The sequence below is a fragment of the Zalophus californianus genome, chromosome 12 (genome assembly GCF_009762305.2).
Source record: "Zalophus californianus isolate mZalCal1 chromosome 12, mZalCal1.pri.v2, whole genome shotgun sequence".
In the NCBI taxonomy this organism is placed as follows: Eukaryota; Metazoa; Chordata; class Mammalia; order Carnivora; family Otariidae; genus Zalophus; species Zalophus californianus.
Window position 1 is genome coordinate 50,834,169 of NC_045606.1, and position 22,192 is coordinate 50,856,360.

Genomic DNA, 22,192 nt, shown 5'->3' on the forward strand with positions numbered 1-22,192 from the left:
TGTTTTGGGTTTGTTTTATTTTTGGCAGAGGAAAGGCTACTTTGAATGGAATAAAAGTAAATAATGAGGCTGGATCAGTGGTATGGAATATGATAAGGAATTGGAATTTCTGTGGAAAATATGGAAGACTTGAACAAATAAGCCCCATACTTTGGGGTAAAATAACAATAAAACAGTGTGTAATTTTTGAAAAATGCAGACTCTTATACAAGAAATAAAGAGTTTCTTAAGCAAATAATCATTAGGCAGCATTTTCCCCTGATTATTAATAAACAAAACAATAGTCTATCAGTGATATGTTGGAGCTGGCTCTCAATGTCAGAGCTAAGTGTATGTGTATCTCTACTCAAATCTGAGTTCAGGGACATCACACTGGTATCTTGAAATAGGCCTTGGTGGGAATATTTACAGCATGGAATTCACCAAATGCTACAAATTACAGCTATTTCTGTTAAACATTTACCAGCACACCACTGCTACATGATGTGAAACAGGTCTTCTTAGCAGAAAAATTGACATTTGGAAAAGAGTATAGTACAATCTTTTTACTAAACAAACAAAAATAAGTAAGGAAAAGCAGTTTAAAAACATGCAAATTAAAGAAGAGAAAATTAAAAAACACATGCAGAGGGAAGAAAACTGAGGATCAAAGGCAGTCAAACAGGAGGACTTACCAAGTATAACTATCAAATTTAAGCTTATTTGAAAAACAAGGTTTTGGCATATAAAATGAATTAAGCTTTCTTTATAAAAGTTAGTATCTAAACTATGGGCATTGTGTTAGGAAACTACACATAAAGCACCGAGCAAACTTCCCTTCAATGTTACTAAAACTTCATTTTAACATACACCTTTCTATATATATAGTATTTCCCTAACTCACCTGTGGTTTGAAATGTTTTCTCATTGCATTGCACATCCATAATCCTACCTCAAGGCTTAAAAATATTGATAGTGTGAATTATCCAACAGATTACATTCATTATCCTCTTTCCAACAGACCACTATGCCTCCTTTTTACATTTAAGTTCATTTTTAATTATTTAGCTAGTTCTTGCTTGGGTGTTTATGCCACAAAGTCCAAACTTGCCATAGTTCAATATCATAGAAACTATGGGGTACTATTTGGATATGATAGTGAATAGAGGCACTTATTCATAGTCTTCCTTCTTCCATTCATTAGCTGATATTTTGTGTCATGGTAGCTTTGTTGTTGTTGTTGTTTAGTATTTACTTATTTTTTTTACAGAAAGAGAGAGAGTCGGGGAGGGGGGAAGGTTTGAGGGAGAGAATCCCCAAGCAGACTCCCCACTGAGCACAGAGCCTGTTGCTGGGCTCATCCCACAACCCATGAAATCATGACCTGAGCCAAAACCAAGAGTCAGACACTCAACTGATTGAGCCACCCAGGTGCCCCAGTGTCATGGTAGCCCCAGCAATAAAAAGACCAAATAACCTCAGTAATAATCTCAGATTCTAGCCTGTATGTCCCGCTTTATTTTATTCAAGGATTCCTTCAATATCTCGTGTGGGCTGCATGGTCATGACTGTACCCTTTGTTTCTTGGTTTTCCTGATACTCTCATAAGACTTGTTAGATTTATATCACTCCTCTTGGCCAGAGATGTTTCTTTATTGCTATGTGATATCACCCTTCATTATCCACATGTAGGTAGGATACGGGCAGACTCAGTCTGAATAATCTCAGTAGTCTGTCAGTGTAGTAACTTGATTACCAATGGAATCCATCCTGATTTACTTTTTTTTTTTTTCCAATCTGTTTGGTCAAGGATTTTAATGACTTCAAATGAATAAGGGATTATTTTGAGAATGACTCATGAATCACAATGTGGATAAAATTATAACCAGATTTACTTAAGCAATCAAACATATACAACTAATTGCAGACATCTCTAGGACAATTAGTTAAATGAAAGTTGAGTTTTAACCACCAATCCCTCCTCACTGGGGAATTGATAATAGTTCATCAGCATGGAAGGTCGGGTCTATATGGTAAACTACTTCCCTTATCCTCTTGGTCTTGATCATCATATTCTTCCAAAGTTCTGCAATATCTTTGATCCTGACAACTGAACCCTTTCTCAATTTTTTCTGTGTTGCTTTGCATGTTATAGTGCATGTTTCAATCCCTTTGTAAATGAATTTGTAGCCTGTATCTAGGAATATAACTTGTTGTTTTTGCTGAAACACTTATAATCTCATTTTTTTTCCTTAAATGCCTGATAGTATAGTAGAATAAATATGGACTCAAGAATCAGACTTAGTTTCCTTATTCCCTTATGTCAGAAAACATATTCTCTTTTTTAAATGTCTTTAATTATAAAGCATAACATACAGAAAACTGTATAAGGTATGAATGTACAACTCAATGAAATACTACAAATCAAGCACATATATAACCATCAACCAAGTCAAGAAATAAAATAATCTCATCACTTCAGTAGGCCCCATATTTCCTTTCCCAGTTAGTACTCCCTTACTCTTTTCTGAAAGTAACCAATTTTGTTTTCTAACATAATTAATTTACCTATTTTTTAACTTTATATACATGAAATCATACAATATATTATCTCTTTGTATATAACTTCTGTTGCTCAGTATTATGTTTGTGAGATTCATCCATGTTATTACAACCAGCTGTAGTTCATTCATTTGTACTATTATATAGTACTACACTTCATAGAAAGAATAGGAAAATGGGGGCGCCTGTGTGGCTCAGTCAGTTAAGTGGCTGCCTTTGGCTCAAGTCATGTCCCAGGGTCCTGGGATAGAACCCAGCATCAAGCTCCCTGCTCCACGGGAAGCCTGCTTCTCCCTCTCCCACTCCCCCTGCTTGTGTTCTCTCGCTGTGTCTCTCTCTGTCAAATAAATAAATAAAATCTTAAAAAAAAGAATAGGAAAATGCCATAGTTTATTTGTTTATTGTACTTTTATATTTTATTATTTTTTTATTCTACTTTTAATGAATATAGAGAATTTTTCAGTTTGGGGACCATTATGTACAATGTTATAATAGACTTTTATATATGTTTCTTGATGCATTTGTACACACATTTCTGTTGACTATATATCTAACAATGGTATTGCTGGGTTGTGGGATTTGCATGTGTTTAGTTGTTGTAGGTAATAACAGACAGTTTTCCATAGTGGTTGTCACAATTCATACTCCTACCAGCAGTATATGACTGTTCTGTTGTTCTGTATATTTCCAACACTTGCTATTGTCAGTCTTTTAATATTTTAGACATTCTTTTGGGTGTGTGATAGTATATTATCATGGTTTTGTCTTCACAAAATGCTAATGAAGTAAAACAGATCTTCATTTACTTTTTGATTATTTGTATATTCCATTTTTGAAGTACCTATTAAGTCTTTTATTCACTTTCAGATTGTCATTTTTCCTACTGATTTGAGCAGTTCTTTATGTATTCTTGGTTAAATGTGTTGAAATATCTTGTCTAATTATCCTTTTAATCATGTCCTTGATAAATAAAAATAATTTTTAATGTAGTTCAAATCTATCATTTCCATTATGATTAGTTCTTTTTGTATTCTTTTAAAGTTTTCTTTGTACCCAAAGCCATGCAAATATTCTCCTCATTCCTTATGGCTCTGCAGTAGTATCTTTGTCTATACACTCATGGAGATGCTCTTCTATTCCACAGATCTGTTTGTCTGTCTTCTTGACATTATTAGACTGCCTTAACTACTGTGGTTGTATAAGAATTCTTGATATCTGTTAGAACAAATCTCCCACTTATTTTTTGTCTTCAAGATAGTCCTGGCTACATTTGTCCCTTTTGTGTTTTCATATAAGATTTTAGGATCAGCTTGTACAATTCCACAAAAGACATATAAACGGATTTAGTTTATCAATAAAAGCAAAGATTATCCCATTGTAATAAAAAGTGCTGTTTAAAGGTACACTTTCTGTAATATAATAATAAAGTTTGAATATAAAAAAGTGAAGAAAAAATTAAACTACAGAAATTAACTGAAGGAGAGCTCATGTAGCTATATTAATATCAGATAAAGTGGACTTTAAGACAAAAAAAGGAACTAGAGATAGAAATCCTTCATAGTAGTAAAATATTCTATTAACTGAGAAGATGAGACAATTCAAAAGCTATATATCTAATAACATAGCTTCAAAACATATCAAGCAAAAATTGAAAAAAACAAATGGAAAAATAATCAAAACTCCAATCATAATGACAGATTTTAACACACCTCATCAGAAACTGATTGAGAAAGAAGACAATAAAAAGGAGGTATGTAGATTTAAATATTTTCATAAACTAGCCCTCATTGAAATATATAATGGGCCATACTCAATAACTGCAGAGTATCATTCCTTTCAAGGACTCATAATGTTTTCAAGAACAAACTGTATTTGGGGGGCATAAAGTAAATTTCAATAAATTTCAACTAATTGAATTCATACAGAGTATAACCTCTTACCACAATAAATTAAACCAGAATCAATATTACATAACACAAACAAAGACATTCCATGTTTATGGATTGGAAGACCTGATATTGTTAAAATGACCATACTTCACAGGGATTTCAGTGCAATCCCTATCAAAATCCCACAGAAAGAGAACAAAAATTTTTAATTCATATGAAACTACAAAAGACCACAAGTAAACAAATCAATCTTGAGAAAGAACAAAGCTGGAATCTTCATACCTCCTGATTTCAAAATAGATTATACAGCTTCAGTAATTAAAACAGTATGGCAAAAATGCCATAAAGACAGACTTGTAGACCAAGGGAACAGAATAGAAAGCACAAATGTGGTCAGCTGATCTTCAACAAGGGTCCCAATAATACATAATGGAAAAAGGATAGTCTCTTGAACAAATGGTGCTGGGAAAACTGGCTATCCACTTATAAAAGAATGAAACTGGACCTTTATCTTACATCACACACAAAAAAGAACTCAAAATATTAAGATTTAAATGTAAGACCCAAAACTATAAAACTTTTTAAAGAAATCAGGGAAAGTTTCATGACATTGGTCTTGGTAGTGATTTCATGGATATGATACCAAAAGCACTGGCAACAAAACCAAGAATAAACAAGTAGGACTACATCAAATTAAGAAGCTGTACAGCAAAAGAAACAAGAGAGTGAAAAGACTTGGGGAAAATATTTGCAAACCATGTATCTGATAAGATGTTTATCTCTACAATATATAAGAACTCTTTAACAGCTCAGTAGTAAAATATACTAATAACCTAATATTAAAATGGGCTAAGAACTTGAACAGAAATTTGTCCAAAGAAGACAGCTAATGGCCACAAAGTATATGAGAAATGCTTAATGTCACTAATCGTTAATAAATGCAAGTCAGAACCACAATGAGATGTCACCTCATATCTGTCAGTATGTCAGCATGACTATTATAAAAAATGCCAAAGATGAGTGTTGGCAAGGATGTGGAAAAATGGGAACCCTTGCATGCTGTTGGTGGGAATGAAAAGTGCTCTAGAAAACAGTATACAGGGCCCTCAAAAAATTAAATATGGAACTGCCATATTACACAGAAATCCTACTTTTGGATATTTATCCAAAAGAATCAAGATCATGATCTTGAAGATATAATAGCACTGCCATGATCATTGCAGCACTATTTACCAAGGACAAGATTGGACACAAGCTAAATGTTCACTGACAGATGAATAATAAGAAAATATAGTATATACATACAATGGTATACTATTCAGCCTTTAAAAGGAAAGAAATTTTGCAATATGTGAAACATGAATGAACCTTGAAGACATTATGCTAAGTGAAATAATCCAGTTGCAGAAAGACAAATACTACATGATTCCACTTACATAGGTATCTAGAATAATCAAATTCATAGCATCAGAAAATGGAATGGTAGTTGTCAGGGGCTAAAGGGAGAGAGAAATGAGTTACTAATCAATGAGCATGAAGTTTCAATCAAGCAAGATGAATAATTATGCTCTAGTGATCTGCTCTATGACATTATGCCTATAGTCAACAATAATGTACTGTACACTTAAAAATTTGTTAAGTGGTTAGATCTTATGTTAAGTGTTCTTGCTACAGTAAAATAAAATAAAAGTAAGATACCAATGATGTAAAATAAAATGAAGTATAAAAACAAAACTGAAAAAATAGTTATGTTATTTGAAATAAAATATAATTGGAAAATCTCATTTATTTGGAAATTTCAAAATACAGTATCTCATGCGCCAAAGGAATCATGATGGAAACTAGAAAATATTTTGAGTTGAATGATTATGAAAATATGAAATATTAAAATTTGTGTCATGTATATAAAGGTGAATTTGGGGAAGTATAAAACTTTTAAATGTGTATATTAGAATAGAAAGTTTAAAATTAAAGATAGAAGCATACAACTGAAGAAGTTAAAAAATCAAAGCAATGAATTGAACATGAAGTAAGCAAAAGAGATATAAAAAAAAGAAATAGTGAAATACAAAACAAAAATCATATATGATTTTTAGAAGTCAAAGTTTAGTTCTTTGAAATAATTAACAAAATTGATAGAACTCTAGCAAGACTGATTGACAGACAAAAGTTATGCTTTACCAGTACTCAAAATGAAAAAAGGGGGTCTTAGTACAAATTTTAATGTATTAAAGAAAAATTGTTATGTAAAAAAAAGTTGAAATTTTATTTGAAATGGAAAACTTCTTATAAAAATACAACCTTGCAAAAACCGAATCAGAAAGACAGAAAATTTGAATGGCACTATAATTATTAACAAAATTGAATCTTGAATGCCAAATTTACCAAGAGAAAATACTAGACCCACATAGTTTCATCAGTGAATTCTGTAATTTATACTGTTACAGAGTAAAGGGAGGAGAGATGGGAAGAACACTTCACAGCTGTTTTCTTAAACCAGTATAATATGACATCTCAAACTTAAAAGAACATTATAAGAAAGGAATATAATAGGAAGATCTTGCTCATAAGCATAGCAGTCAAACCACTAAGCAAAATATTAGCCATTCATCAATATCTTAAAAACCCATAACAAAGTTGTATTTAAGCCAGGAATATATTAACTTTCCAAAATAAGGAGCAGCTGGGTGGCCAATGGTTAAGCATCTTCCTTCTGCTCTGGTCATGATCTCTGGGTCCTAGGATCCAGCCTTCGTTGGGTTCCTTTCTCAACAGGGAGTTTGCTTCTCACTCTGCCTCTCCCCTCTCACTTCCTCTCTCTCCCTCTCTCTTTCTCTCAAATGAATAAATAAAATCTTTTTAAAAAATTCCAAAATAAGTAATTATAATTTGCCACATTGAGAAAATGATGAAGAAATATACCATTTCAATAGATGCTTAAAAATCAGTTGATAAATTAAACACCCAATTATGATAACTACTTTTGGCAAACTGGGAATAAAAGGAAAATTTATTAACTTGATAAAGGATATCTGCAAACATTCTACAGTATGCATCAGATTTAAGGGTGAAATATGGGATTTTTCTTTGAAATCAAAAACAAGGCAAAGAAGCTCACTTTTACTGCTTCATTTTAACATTGCACAGTGGTCCTAGACTGTGCAATAGGGTAAGAAAAAAAATAAAGATTGGAGAAGAATAAACAAATCTGTTATTTTTTACAGATGATATAATTGTGTATGTAGAAAGTCTATACAAAATTATTCATATATACATTACTGGAATTAATAAGTTTTAAAGAAATTGATACTCAATTTCAAAATCATTTGAAGTTCAAAAATCAATTAAAACATCAATTAAAATCAATTATATTGATTTAAAAATGAATTATCACTATTGTTCTTCCTAGTCCCTCACCCTAAACCATACCCTGACTATAGCAGACAACCAAGAGAAGAACCTATTCCACTTAGGTCTCTTAGCTCTGGAGGGCAAAATAAAGGCAACCTCTTCATGTTTTCTTTCAATTAATCTTTCCTTCATTCATTCAACATTTTTAAAATACCCACCCTATCCCAGGCTCTGTCTTTGCCTTTAAATGGCTCACAACAAAGTAGAAAATAATAGACGTGGCTTACTACAATAAAATGTGTAGAGTAAACAAGAATATTTGTGTGGAAAGAAGGCACAGAGGTGGAAGCAAATTGCTCTATCAAAGAATTTTAGAAAAGATATCACAGAGCGGGCATTGTTTGTGTTGGTCTTTGGATGATTTAGTAAGGCTTCACCAATTCAAATAAGGATAGAGAAAATCGAATTTAGAAGAAACAATAAATAAAGGCATAAAAGTGTGAAAATACTTGGCATATTTGGGAAACATAAAAGCTAACAAGAGTAGTTAGTAGATCCTTTGCTTGATTAATGTATACATCTATCCTCATGTACCTGTTTGCAAAATCTCTGTAGCTTTGTTCTCTTCTGTTCTGAATCATGAAAATAATAAAGTTGATTTTCATGTTTTATGAGTACAGCGTGAGTTTTAAAACTCTTACTCAAAAGCATCTCCAAGGATACCCTTGCCCATTTCTATAAATGCATCTTAGCCAACTAAAATGACTTTTGATTATTTTTTTAAAGATTTATTTATTTATTTGAGAGAGCGAGAATGAGAGAGAGAGAGATTACATGAGAGGGGGGAGGGTTAGATGGAGAAGCTGGCTCCTCGCCAAGCAGAGAGCCCAATGCGGGACTTAATCCCGGGACTCCAGGATCACGACCTGAGCTGAAGGCAGTCACCTAACCTACTGAGCCACCAAGGCGCCCCAGACTTTTGATTATTTAAATGATCTGATTCTAAAGAATATGAAAATTACTTATTTACAACACAATAATAGCCACAATTTTTATAGTGTTTTAAAATAGCTGTACAGTTAGAAATTACATGATATGTAAAACTTAGCAAACATCTGAATACATCAATATGGTATTGCCACTTTGTGTAAAAAATGTAGAAAAATAAATGTCCTTGTCACTGAGTCAGAACATTTCTATAAAGTTCTATAACTAATGGTTGAATTTAAGCTTTAGATCTAATAAAGCGGGATGAGAACTTCATGTGTCAAGAGGTTGTGTTAAAATTACCTTGTATCTTATTACTCCATTATAATTGTTATTACTTGATGGAAATGCTCAACAAAGATAGCATGATGGGTGTGTGATATTTCCTACATCTGCATCTGCTTTATCTTCCTATAAGTTTTAAATACAAAAGTACTCTGATTTACATAAAATATATCCTTATTTAGCTTTCAATAACTCTTAACTAACATTGATTAGACTCAATAGCCAATGATTTTGCTACGTCTTACTAGCCAAACTAAATACATAACAGCTTTACTGCATATCCTTAATTTTTGCCCCAAATTTAAGAAAAATGACTATTCATTTAATATTAAGTCATTACAGTTAGTTATTAGATTACTAATAATGACCAATACTTATAAATATTTGTTAAATAGCTGCTTTAATCAGATGTTTTTAGTGCTTTTAATTGTGAATGATTAAATCAACACTAGAAAATACAACTCAGTTCTGTGGTCCTTCTATACAAGGTTTTAATTTTATGAAAACTAATGATGTAATATATGGTGATTAACATAACAATAAAAAAAATAAAAAAAAAAAAAAAAACAGACTCTAAATGGCGTTTGCCTTCTTGCCAATTCAGAGTATTACCTATTACCTTCTCTGCAGAGCTACCAAATTAAAAATAAAGAACCTACATTGATAACTTTCTGAATTCATCTCTGTGTGTATACCCTTAAAATGAAGCAAATTGGGGCAATTTATTGAAGTTTAAATCCTCTAAATGACATTCACCTAAAACATGCAGGGAAATGGTTTGGGAGGTTTAAATTATCAGTGTAATTGCTTTAATTTTCTAGGTTGCTTTATAAGTAGACACAACTTTATCATATCCAACTGACGATTCCAAATTGGATGTTTAGGGTTGTTTGTATTTTTACGCTCAACACCCTAAATCACGTTTAAACGTTCTGCATAACCCGGGTCTTAAAAATAGCCCACAAGGGCGCCTGGGTGGCTCAGTTGGTTAAGCGACTGCCTTCGGCTCAGGTCATGATCCTGGAGTCCTGGGATCGAGTCCCACATCGGGCTCCCGGCTCAGCGGGGAGTCCGCTTCTCCCTCTGACTCTCTTCCCTCTCGTGCTCTCTATCTCTCATTCTCTCTCAAATAAATAAATAAAATCTTTAAAAAAAAAAAAAAAAAAAAAAAAAAAGCCCACAAACCTCAATGCAAGAGAGTTTCAGAAGTGAGGTTTTTACATTAATCTTCCTGTAGTTTTCTTTCCAGTAGCCAACACCTTTCAATTTGTCAGCATTTTTACTCTAATGTCTCAGGAAAGATTTTTGAAGAGCTATATGCTGAAATCACCTCGTTCTTTTGTTCTTAGATATTTAAACATTGATGTTTCAAAATGTTTTATTAGTAAAATCTGCCTGATTTCTATTAAAATTTCTTTCACTCTGAGACAGAGTGAAAGGAAAGAGTATTTATAAGCAAGGTAGTTCAACCCTATCTAATTCTGGAGTAACTTTTCCAAGTAACCTTCTGCCTATGATTCATTAATTTCTCTGAGTTAAGAGCATGTTACTAGGATAACATATTCTTGAAGATACTATCTGAAATACCAGATTTTTTAAAAATTATTTTAAAAAATTTTAAGAATTTGAGATTACAGCACTGAAGTGTTTTTTCTCACTAAACTGAATTCCAAATAACCTTTTGATGTTTTAAAGGTTTTTCTTTGGCAGCTAAGGAAAACACTCTTGAAAGTTCTATTTCGTGAATTTACCCATGTATAAATATCCCTAAGCTAGTTGGTTATACTATGGCATCTGGAAGAAAGGTGCTATTGTTTTAGATTCCATGATTGAAGTATAGAATAATCAATTCAGAGAGACCCTGGGGGGAAGATTCACTCACATATGCTGTGGAAACTTGGAATTCCTGAGTTCTTAGGTTTTTTTCTTCAGATGAAGAGACATAGATGAGTATGTATTTCAGTATAATGTCTAGTGACATTGGTTCCTTTTCATGCCATATTATAGTTTGACCATCAGTTTGAGACTATTAACTTTACATTTTCTAATAAAACTCCTTTTTTGTTAATACCTTTGTTACTATAACTTTCTTTAATTTCTAGGTCACAGTAGCTAGACAGCTATTCTGTTTGCAAATGTTCTGGCTCTGCAGTTTCTGGTGCTATACACCAAGCTACATCATCAAGGTATTCTTAGGATGTAGCATCAGATTTAGTTCTGTCAAAACACTCCATAAATTATTTAAAGTTCCTCCTTATTTCTCGGAAAGCAATGTTTGCTAAGCTTGTCCATGAAAAATCAGTATAATTCCAGAAGATCATGATATATTTGCAAGACAGGAATTTGTCCCATGTTTCCACATGGACATCTGCTTAGTTATAAGAACAGTAGAAGTTAAATGAAAATGCACAGTTATTTCCCCTTAAAAATACAGTTATTTAGCTTTGGTTTTATTTGAACATTTTCTCCACCATTTATTTAAAAACAGTTGGATAAGAGCAGCTGTGTCTCATGGCTTTCTATTGTGAAGTGTCCAGAAGTGTAAAGTGGTTGGATGTAAAAAACACTGCAAAAATATGGATAATAGACTGCCCACTTTCTGTCCACTACAACTTCCCTGAGATTTTGTTTGCAGGGCCCAGCTGCATATACAGACATGATGGAATTTGGTTTGTGAAGAACCTACAAAAATTACACAAATAACTCAGATTTTTAATGAATAATACACAGACATGCACCTGCTTCAGGAACTTCATAGATTAGTTTTGTGACCAATGGAAAAGTCCTTTGGAATTCATGGCTGCAAAACAGAAAATAAAATTGGCTACACTTTTAGAACTACTATCAGCAAAATGAAAATATTAACTAGTTCTTCGAGCAAGCTTTTTTTTTTGTGGGGAGAGGGGTTGTTTCAGTTTTCTTTGCTTCTGTCAGACTTACTATAAAGTCATAATATTCTGCTTATTATTATCTACTGTTCTTGCAGCTGGAGCCACTTGCCGAAGATATTCTCCACCAAACCCCGAATACGAATGCTGTTGTTTCTTTACAGAAGATCATTGAAATTCAAAGTAAGTCTTTAAAGTTTTTTTTAAATTTCTAATCAGGTACAACTAATTAAACTTATATTGAAAATGAAAGCACATGAAAAACATATTTGAGTTTCCAAATATGAGAAATATATTTAGAATTATAATTTGCACATATTATATATTCATACCTAAATGTGTTACTGCCTTGCTCTTACTGTGGCGATCTAAACTTACACTGGTAACTCAGAGGCTCTAGATTTAGAATCTTGTTTTTCTCATATTTTCCAAGTACTTGGATTTTTTTTCATTACTATCACTAAGTATCTATCCAAAACAATGAAATTAATCTAGAAATTTTTATTATATTGTCTAATCTTAACTAAGGGTAAGTTGTGTCCTAATGATGTTGGAATTCAGCAATCATTTACTGGTTTTAAGTTTGTCAAGAGAGGAAAAAGTTAATGAGAAAGCCTCACTATTAGAAAATACAACTAAAGAAAGGAAGGAAGTCAGAAATTTTACTATCCAGTCCATTCATATTGCTACTACTTTGTGAAGAGTTACTCTTTTTAGATGGTAACACTTACACACACACACACAAACAATTCAAGCAGGAATTAACATGAACGTTAGCATGAAGGAGAAAACCAAATGGCAAAATTATGTGTGAAGGATCAGGAAAACCCTTAGCTTTGCTATCATCCTATAGAAGCATGTTTTAAACACCACTTAAGAAGCTTCCTGCTAGCTTTCTGAGTCCTTGCCTTTGCTTGCTCAGTAGTAATTTGTAGATATGGGTGTATTTGGAGTTCTGTATGATTCATTCATCTGGTGCTGTGACTATTTACAAATTATGCCATACAGGAGCTCAAAACAATCTCCACTTTACTTAATTTCATTCGTGCCTGGTCATAGGTGTCACATAAATATTTATTAACTATATATATCATAACTGGAATAAAGTCCATATTTAAAGATTTTCAGAGAATGGAAAGGTAAACATTCAAATACTGGGGACCAAAACCTCTGAAAAAAGACTAAGATAAAGGAACTGACAGATGAAGAAGGGGAGGCTGGAGAAGAATTCATAAGCTTGGGTACAAAATCCTGTCATTACAATAACTCTCTCATTTCCACTGAGAGTAAATTAAGAGGCTCTATTATATGTTATTCCAGATCTCAAGGAAAGGACTCTGAAGTGATCTTTGATAGCCTTCTCATATTCATCTACATCCAATCTAATACCTCCTTCAGGTCATCAATAGTATAAAAATATCTAGTTTTTATACATATTATTCTTTTTTATCCTGAGCATTCTTTTGCCATTATACACAGATTAGTAAAAGTTATTTTTATGTATATTCTGAACATATCGCTTTCAGTAAGCATTCTTGAATACTTATGATATGTTGATGGAAGATAACTTGATCAGTTATCAAGGCACAGAAGTTATGAAGAAGAATAAGGTAAAGTTCTTGGCATTAAAGAGTTACAATCCAGTGAGTGAGAGACACTTAAATAAATCTTCCAATACGGGGCCATGAGGAGAACTGAGCTCATGGAGAAGGAGCATTCTCTTTCTTAAGTCCCTTTCAGCTGGGTTGAGAGATACTAGAGTGAGGAAGGCTCAAGGAAGGTTCAAGGAAGGCTTCATGGCAGTGATAGAGCCTGAGCCTGGTCTTAAGGACTGAACAGGGTTTTGGCCAGATGAAGAGTGAATGTTTGGAAGAGAACAACAAAACAAAAGGTCTCAATTTTTACACAGGTATGAAAAATTCATAGTTTGTATCTTCAGAAACTGTACTATTGCCTTTTGTATAGATCTAATTTCCTAGTAATGACTTTCTACTGCATGACTTTTTTCATTTTAGCAAAAATTACATTTTCAAGTGATTTTTGCACTCTGCACTAGCCAAACAAACCTGTTTGACTCTTAAAAAAGACCGTTCTGTCACAACTTGCTGTATGAGAATTCTGCCACTATGGATTGTGGATATTAGTCTTCTGTTCCAAAATGCATTTCATAGTACCCCACACTAACCATTTACCCCATTTAAAATTCCATTTCCTTCTGAACTCCTAGTGAGGATTGCACCCAGCACTTATAAATCCAATACTTCCACAAACTCTCAGCAATAACATGTGGGTTTTAATTAGTAGCATTTTTCTTTAAATTTTTTCTATTATTTGAGTTTTTTGTGTATTTTATAGTCTGTTAGTCTTGGTTCCTTAGTTAGAGGGTAATCATCAGCAGGACAGGAATCACATCTTTTCACCCCTGCAGGTACCTATAGAAAGGGTTGGCAGCAGGGGAGAGGTTTGAAGTGCATAGGAGCCTGGAAATCAAGAGTAGGCAGATTTAAGTGTAGGATTTTATCTTCAAGGCCCTAGGGAACCAGAACTTGCATCAAAGGGAGCTTCTGAAGAAGACCTCCTTTTTCTTAGTCATAGACATATAATGTAGTAGATGTTGTTGGCTACTCAGCAACAATGCCTTCCTCACTTATACTCAAAAGAAGCCTGGTTTTACTCATGAATCCTTGTCACTGGATACCATGCAACTCAGGGGAAGATGAACTTATGCCCAGCTATAGGGGAGCTGTTCTTAGTCTAAGGCTAAACTAGTCAACCCACTTCACAGTGATTGGTTAAGGAATGAGTACATGACCCAATTTTGGCCACTGAGAATCAGAGCTGGCTTCATGGGTGTTCGGCCTCTGCAGTCACATAGGCCACACACTTAGAAGAGTTCTGTGCATGGTTTAATGCTCTTACTGTTGCTGTCTTTAAATGTTTATTAAGTTTTGAACAAGGGGCCCACATTTATTTTACACTGGGCCCTGTGAATTATGCAGCCAGCCCTGATAAAATTCAAGGTGGTAGTGATGTGAAAAGGTATTTGCCAAGAAAGGCTGATACTAACATCACCACAGGGTGAAAGCACTAAGGTTGTGGATGAGAAGGAACTGAATGGTGAGTCAAGGAAAAGGGAAAGACAAATACAAGATGAGAGTGATCATTTGGCATTTGGGACATAGAATAGAATCACTACAGAGAAAGTTGTTTCAGACTTCGGCTTTGACACTCTGTGGTACATTTTATGTGGTTCTGTGAATTGTGTGTCTTTTGGGCCCATTTAATTGTATGTCTTTGGGGCCACTCTTCCAGACTACAGAAACAGAAAGGGGTTGCATAAGGTCCATAAAGCAATAAAATTAAAGTCAGTGTTTCCGAGTAACAAACTTTATAATGGCTTGAGAAATTAAAATTATGGGCTTCTGGCCTAGCAAACAATTCTAGATTTCCTTACAAACTATAAAATTTTACTCTTACTTTTACTTTTCTCTGTTTTATAACCCAGTCTTCCATTTCAAGTGCTCTTATAGGACTCCAGGCCCTTCACTGGGCTCCGCATTTCCCCTTTAGTGGGGAAAGTAGTCAAAATTCACCACATAATTTGGATCCCAGTGCAAAATGAAAATGTGTGAATGCTTCCATGTTAAAAAATTACCACAATTGAGGAAGGTGACCACAGAGCATTGAACCAAGCATGGGGACTCTTCTGTACATGGGGGACCTTTGCAGCTGCACATGTTGACTTTAAGGTAGCCTTTGTTTAACTAAAGAAACTCCTCTTCGCATATGTCTCTGAGCATCACACAGGTGCCTCCTTTTAACTTTGGGGGATGTTTGAATTTCAGTCTACCTCCTAGTACAGGTTGTGAAGGATTCTTTTGTGCTTCAGTTTGGGACTACAATATCAGAAAACTATGTAAATGTTGAGAAGCAGGATTTGTAGCATGTGGGAAACATTCAGGCAAGTTCCTAGATAGCCTTGTCCTGAGGCAGACAGTGAGGTGCTGACAGGCCTTATGTGAATTTCTCTTTGAGAACTGAGCCCCCCAGCTGAGGGTATGCAGGTGCTGGAGGCTGTGATTAGCATTGGCCCTTTGCCTGGCCACATGTATGAGACTATTTGGCAGCAGGACCATCCTGTTGTCCTATCCTTGTTTATGTTACTGATTTAACTGAGAAGAAAAGACCTTACAAGGCAACACGTCAGGACAACCATTCCTCCTGACAGGTAATAAAGACCCCTCCTGACAGGTCAGGTTCTGGTTTCATCTCAAGATGGTGGATGTATACAAAGATCAGACATTTTTGAGATGACAAAAGAGATGGTCAAGAAGCTTCATGTTTGCACATGCTGTTCACTCTGCTAACAAATGTTTTGCCTCATCCCTATAAGTTTTCTAGACTTAGTTCAGATGTTATCTCTTTTGGGAAGCCATGTATCTCTTCATTGTTATTCTAGATTAGGCACATTTCCTGTGTGTTTTCATAGCAGAGATTGTTTTTGCTGATGTTCTTTGTTTTTAGTCATTGAATCCTTTGCACAGTGTCTGGCACATAGTAGGCATTGTGCAAATGTTTACTGAATGAATGAATCAGCTAATCTGTCAATATTTGCCACATTTTTTTTTCTTAGCCATGTTGATTTTTTTAACTAAGGTAATTATACTCCTTGCCTGGCTAACCCATGCAGACAAGAGATTAAGAAGAATGGGCAAAATATATGCAAGCTCTTTTCTTCTGTCTTCCATAACCCATAATGATGAATCATTTCTAAATTGGAAAGAATATGGATTACTTGTGAGCTACCATTTCTGTCACTAATCTTTGAGATGGCAATTCTCAGAGCTGAAATTAATTGTTGGCTGATGACTGTAATCACCAACAAGTGATGCCAGGTAAGCATCAGCCCAGAGAAGGATAAGTGATCCTCATATGTATGTTTCCTTTCCTAAAACCCATCCTAAGAACTTATAGAGTCCATTGCACTCTTCTTCCTTTCTTTTGCATTGGAAGATAAGAAGCAAGTTTCCCAAATGCCTTTTTTCACACCAGTCCTGGCCCATGATACCATGTTTACTGATTCTGAAGGGAGGAACCATGAAGTGAGTTTTTCATAAAACTTAATTCATGTAGTATGAAAGACTATAATTTTAAGGTCCAAAACATGTAATGAATGATATTGATATTGATCTGTGAAACCCCAAAATATGAAAACCACAAGTATAGAGCCATGGTTTCCTTTTATTTATTTAAATTTTTAGTAAGAAGGGTACTCTTTTTAAGTGTCAACCAGTTTTCTAGACCGCCTGCATGATAATAGTGATAATCATAGTATCTTTTGATTTGTGGATCAAGAAAAATGTATATGTACAAAAGGATTTGAGGATTCTTTAAAAATTTTGCTGCAACCCTCCAGTGTTTTGCAGCTGATAAGTTGAAAAACACTAGTGTAGAGGATTTAAAGATGACAAGAACTTCAATATAATCCTCTCCGCCACTCACAAGCCATGATTAATAAGACACAAATTTTCTGAGAAATTTCCAGAGGAATGGCATGGCATATCACCATCCTACTTTACTAAGTTGGATCTACTGTGGCAACAAAATGGGAAATAAGAGTCAGGATTATAAAAAAAAATGGTTATTTTCCCCCTCGGCCCCCACTCTCATCTTTACTCCAAGGATTCTTCCTTTGTTTAGTGGATTGGGGTCTTCTTAGAGCTTCTTATTATGCCAATCACAGCAAAATGGTTACATGGGCCAGAATGAGGAAGGGACAGTATTTGTCAGGTATATTCTTGTCAAACAACATCCATGTTTCCAGCATATAAAATTTATCAGTATAGCTAAGTCTCTCTATTTCTTAAAACACACATATGTGCATGTACGCGCGCGCGTGCACACACACACACGCACACACACACACACAGTTATTTAGGTCAATGAGAAGTTAATTTGTGGTCCTCTGAATTTACCCAGCTTTTGAGGCCAGTATGAAAAGGGATAGGATTTTCTCATTGCAGGAGAATATACCACGTGACCAGGTAATTGACTGAGGTAGTCAGTTATCCCCTGGTTCAAGCACCGCAATGAAATAAGAAGTAACATGGGATGCCTGGGTGGCTCCATAGGTTGAGCTTCTGCCTTCGGTTCAGGTCATGAATCCAGGGTCCTGGGATCAAGTTCCACATCGGGCTCCTTGCTCAGTGGGGAGCCTGCTTCTCCTTCTGCCTGCCACTCCCCCTGCTTGTGCGCATGCTCTCTCTCTCTCTCACAAATAAATAAAATCTTAAAAAAAAAGAAAAAGAAGTAACAAATGATGTTACAAGCAAACGAAGGCAAGCTAATTTTGTTGATTTCATTTCTACTCTATTTCCAATGGAGATTACTAGTTGGTAAAATAAAATAAACTGTTGATGTACCCACTAAGTGGATAATCAGAGGAGTGCTATTCACGTCTCTTAGCGATTAAGAGATCTAGATAGTAATTAATGAAACAAAGCTATTAAAGTAAGACTTGTTCTAAAGAGACAACCATTGTCTTTTTAAAATTTTTATTGTTATGTTAATCACCATGCATTACATCATTAGTTTTTGATGTAGTGTTCCATGATTCATTGTTTGCGCATAATACCCAGTGTAATGCCATTCTCAGCCATTTCCTCCCATTAGACTAATACCCTTTATGTACCCCCTTACCAGGGAGAAGGGGCATTTACATCAGACAAATCAGGAGAAAATCCAGATTGTTTCTAAGCTGAAAGGAATATGTATACATCTCTTGTTGTAAGGAAACTGTCCAATATCTTGACCTCATGGGGCTATGCACACCGATTAAAGAGTTGTTCCCCAGATTGCAACATATGCTGCATAAATCATCTTACAACCTTTACTAGCTTCTTGACTCCACACCCAATCCTAAACCACATTCAGTTTTCTTCTCTTTTTGTTCCTTCTTATTTCATTTTGATTTTCTGTCTTTTTTTTCTTATCTCTTTCTCTTTTCCTCTCTCCTCCATCTTCATCCTATTGAGGTCCAGGGAAGAAGAATAAGAGATAACCCACAATGTTGGAAAGGAACTTTTAACTCATAAGGATTTGGGGATTCATTTCAGTCAGAGAAGGAACATGGTCAAATCTGCATTGCAAAAGATTATTATGTCTGCAGTAAGGACAGGAGATTTAGCATGGCTTATTGTCAGATGTGAGCAGTTTATTTCAGAAGTAGAATTGAGTTGGTATGGTAATTAATTGGCATGGAGGGGATTAATGGATTTCTAGATTTCAGACTTGGACAACTGAGTAGATGGTGGTGTCACTTCCTGTGATAGGGAACAGTGCAGGAAAATAACGGTTTGAAGAGGAAGATGAAAAACATTAGACTTAAAGAAATTTGGGATGCCCGGCCTGCTCAGTCGGTAGAGCATGTGACTCTTGATCATGGGGTGAGTTTGAACCCCATGTCGGGTGTAGAGTTTACTTAAAAAAAAGAAGAAGAAGAATTTTTGTTAATTAAAATGCTTGAAGTTGGGGGGGAGGCAGCATCATCCTAAATATCAGTTTTTACTACAGTGAAGTTATTGAGGGATATTAGATTAAATTATTTACACACTGCAAACCCTGTAAGCTGCTAGCAAATAAAAAAGTAACAATTACTGAGTGTTTTCAGTGTGCCAGGTATTGTTCTAAGCACTCTTATTAATATAAATTAACTCATTTAATCTTCTTAACTACCCCATGAAGTAGGTACTATTTTCATTTCCAGTTTACAGCCAAGTAAACTGAGGTACATCTAGGTTAATTAACTTCCCCAAAGTTAGACAGTTAATAAGTGGATAAAGGCAACATCATAAATCAAGCAGTGTAGTTCCAGAGTCTATAGTCTTAACCATTATGTTATTCTATCTCACAAATAAATTCATTCTTTTTGCAATTTTTGTGTATCCTTTTTCATTTCTTTAAAAAATGACATGTTTAGGAAAAAAATTAATTTAACTGATGATTTGGAGTTTTGGAAGTTCTGGTTAATTGAGGTTTAGTCAGTCAGTTCTAGAAGGGTAGTGCCAAATTACAAGGAGCCATGGAGCTATGAATCTACTTTGGAGCCACTTGTAAACTTGTAAAATACATCTAATCACAGAAAAATGCAAGGATTGGCAGAATTTCAAATTCCTGCCCTTTTGAGTTTAAAACCTTCACTGTTGTCAGGTGTGAGCTGCTATTTGTCATAGATTTTTTGGCTGAGACAGAGGCCTTGACGTTGCAGACCTGGGCCAGGCAGACCTGCATTGAAGAAAAGCAGCATTAAACATTTTCCTACTATTAACCCCATCAACCCTTGCTTGCATCAGAGCCAGATCAAACTTGTACTGTAGGTCTTTGAAAGTTGATTTTGAACTTCTAATTAACCATTCTCTTGAAATTTTGAGATTCTGATTATTGTTTGGTGGAGCACTAATACTATAAAGTACCAAAACCAAAAGGAAAATCTGCTATCTGCTTAGAGATTTGTCTGGAATTTTTTTTTATTCCGACTGCATCTGTAATCATGATTTTTCTTTCACTCATGTTCTACTAAGGCAAAACTGATCAAACCATGAGAATAAATAAAAACTATGCATGTTTCCAGGACTGAACCTCTTTAAGAATAGGAATGCACTGTAATTATACAGTCAACTGTTAGCACCCAGATGAGCTTCACACATACATTTGATTCCATTCACTGAGATAAGGTGTGTTTAGAAGGTCAAGTTCAGGAAAAGATCATTTGCTAGGTATTTATATATATTATATCTAGTCCTCACACAACTCTGCAATGCATAATTAGCATAATTAGTTTCATCTTGTTCATTAATGAATTGAGGCTTAACAAGTATAGGTCTCTTGTTGAAGGTCTTTCCACAGGTAAGCAGGAAAACCAAGATTTGAATTCTGATATGACTATGCTATCAAAGCCCATTTTCTGTTAAAGCATATGACCTCCTGTTTCTCTTTTCACAGATAAGAGCAGAGTTTCACCACATTTCCTATTCCCAGATATCCCAGGATAGACACTAGAGTAGACCTCTCCTAAAATATGAGAGATTCTGCCTACATTAAAACAATCTATTTTAATATATTACTAGACTTAGTAGAATGTAAGGGAATAGGAGGAAAAAAGAAATAAGCTGAAATTTAATAGAGTAAGTAGCACAAACAGGGAGGGTATCCCTGGGTCAAATGACAATATCAGTGCATGAGAAAGCCTAAGATCTGCATCATAGTTGGGGGTATGAATTTGATGGGTACCAAAGAGGTTTTATCTTGCTCTACTCCTAGTTCTGAAGGAAGCAAGAGTATCCTTAATTTAGACCCCAGTGTATGCTGAGACCAAGTTCAACAAAATGAACTCAAATTCAAATTCAAAATTTGAATTCATATGAATTCAAATAAATAAATATATACTTATTTAAATAAATGAATAAAATCAAGTACACAGGGCACAAGACACTAGGGAAAGTCAACAGAAAAGAGAAACAAGAGAATAATAAGCCTTATTTGTGGGGTTAAAATGGAGGAAGGGCACTATTTTCAAGTAATGATAACGGATTAAAAATACTCATGTACTTTCACTCCTCCATGGAACTCCACTAAGATAATAAAAAAGAGGGGTTTTGTTCTGTTTTGTTTTGTTTTTCAGACATACACTCATAGGAATAAAGAATGAAAAAGGAAATAATATGAACCTGGAGAGCAGATGACCATCTGTTACTGTCTTAGCAGACCCGGGGGTGGTGGGGGGAAATGTATCCCAAGCCAGTACTGGCAGGCATATCTCTTGCCAGAGAGGGATACATCAGACCCATATGCCATAGAATTGTCAACCCACACACCTAAGACTCTTCATTTCGTTTATCATTTCTTTTAATTCATTTTCCTTTCTTTTCTCCACTTCTACATCCATCTTGAAAACAATAACACTTAAATTCATTTGCCTTTCAATCTGCCTTAAAAATCTTACCTTTCTACTTAACCAATCTAATAAAATCTCAACCCTGGATATATTCTACAGAGAACTTTCTCCAACACGGGACCTAAATAAACACGTCTGCTCATGATTGTCCTGCATCATAGCAGTTTGGCTTCCTGTAAATTTATGATCACCAAACTCAAATGGACCCATTGTAATCCTGCTGTTTCTCAGGTCAACTTGCTCTACCTTTCAAACTTCTCTGTCCTCAAACCTCTATGCATCTTACCTTTACCTCCCCC

The 22,192-nt window shown here is 34.7% G+C and overlaps 1 protein-coding gene across 1 annotated transcript in view; it reads left to right on the plus strand.

Moving 5' to 3' along the window:
- Positions 1 to 22,192, plus strand: part of HDAC9 (histone deacetylase 9) — a 739,057-nt gene that overhangs the window by 677,210 nt on the left and 39,655 nt on the right. Inside the window, exon 28 of the mRNA XM_027573169.2 lies at positions 12,040 to 12,124. Within this exon, the coding sequence (XP_027428970.2) occupies positions 12,040 to 12,124 (85 nt within the window). The remainder of the gene's footprint in view (positions 1 to 12,039; positions 12,125 to 22,192) is intronic.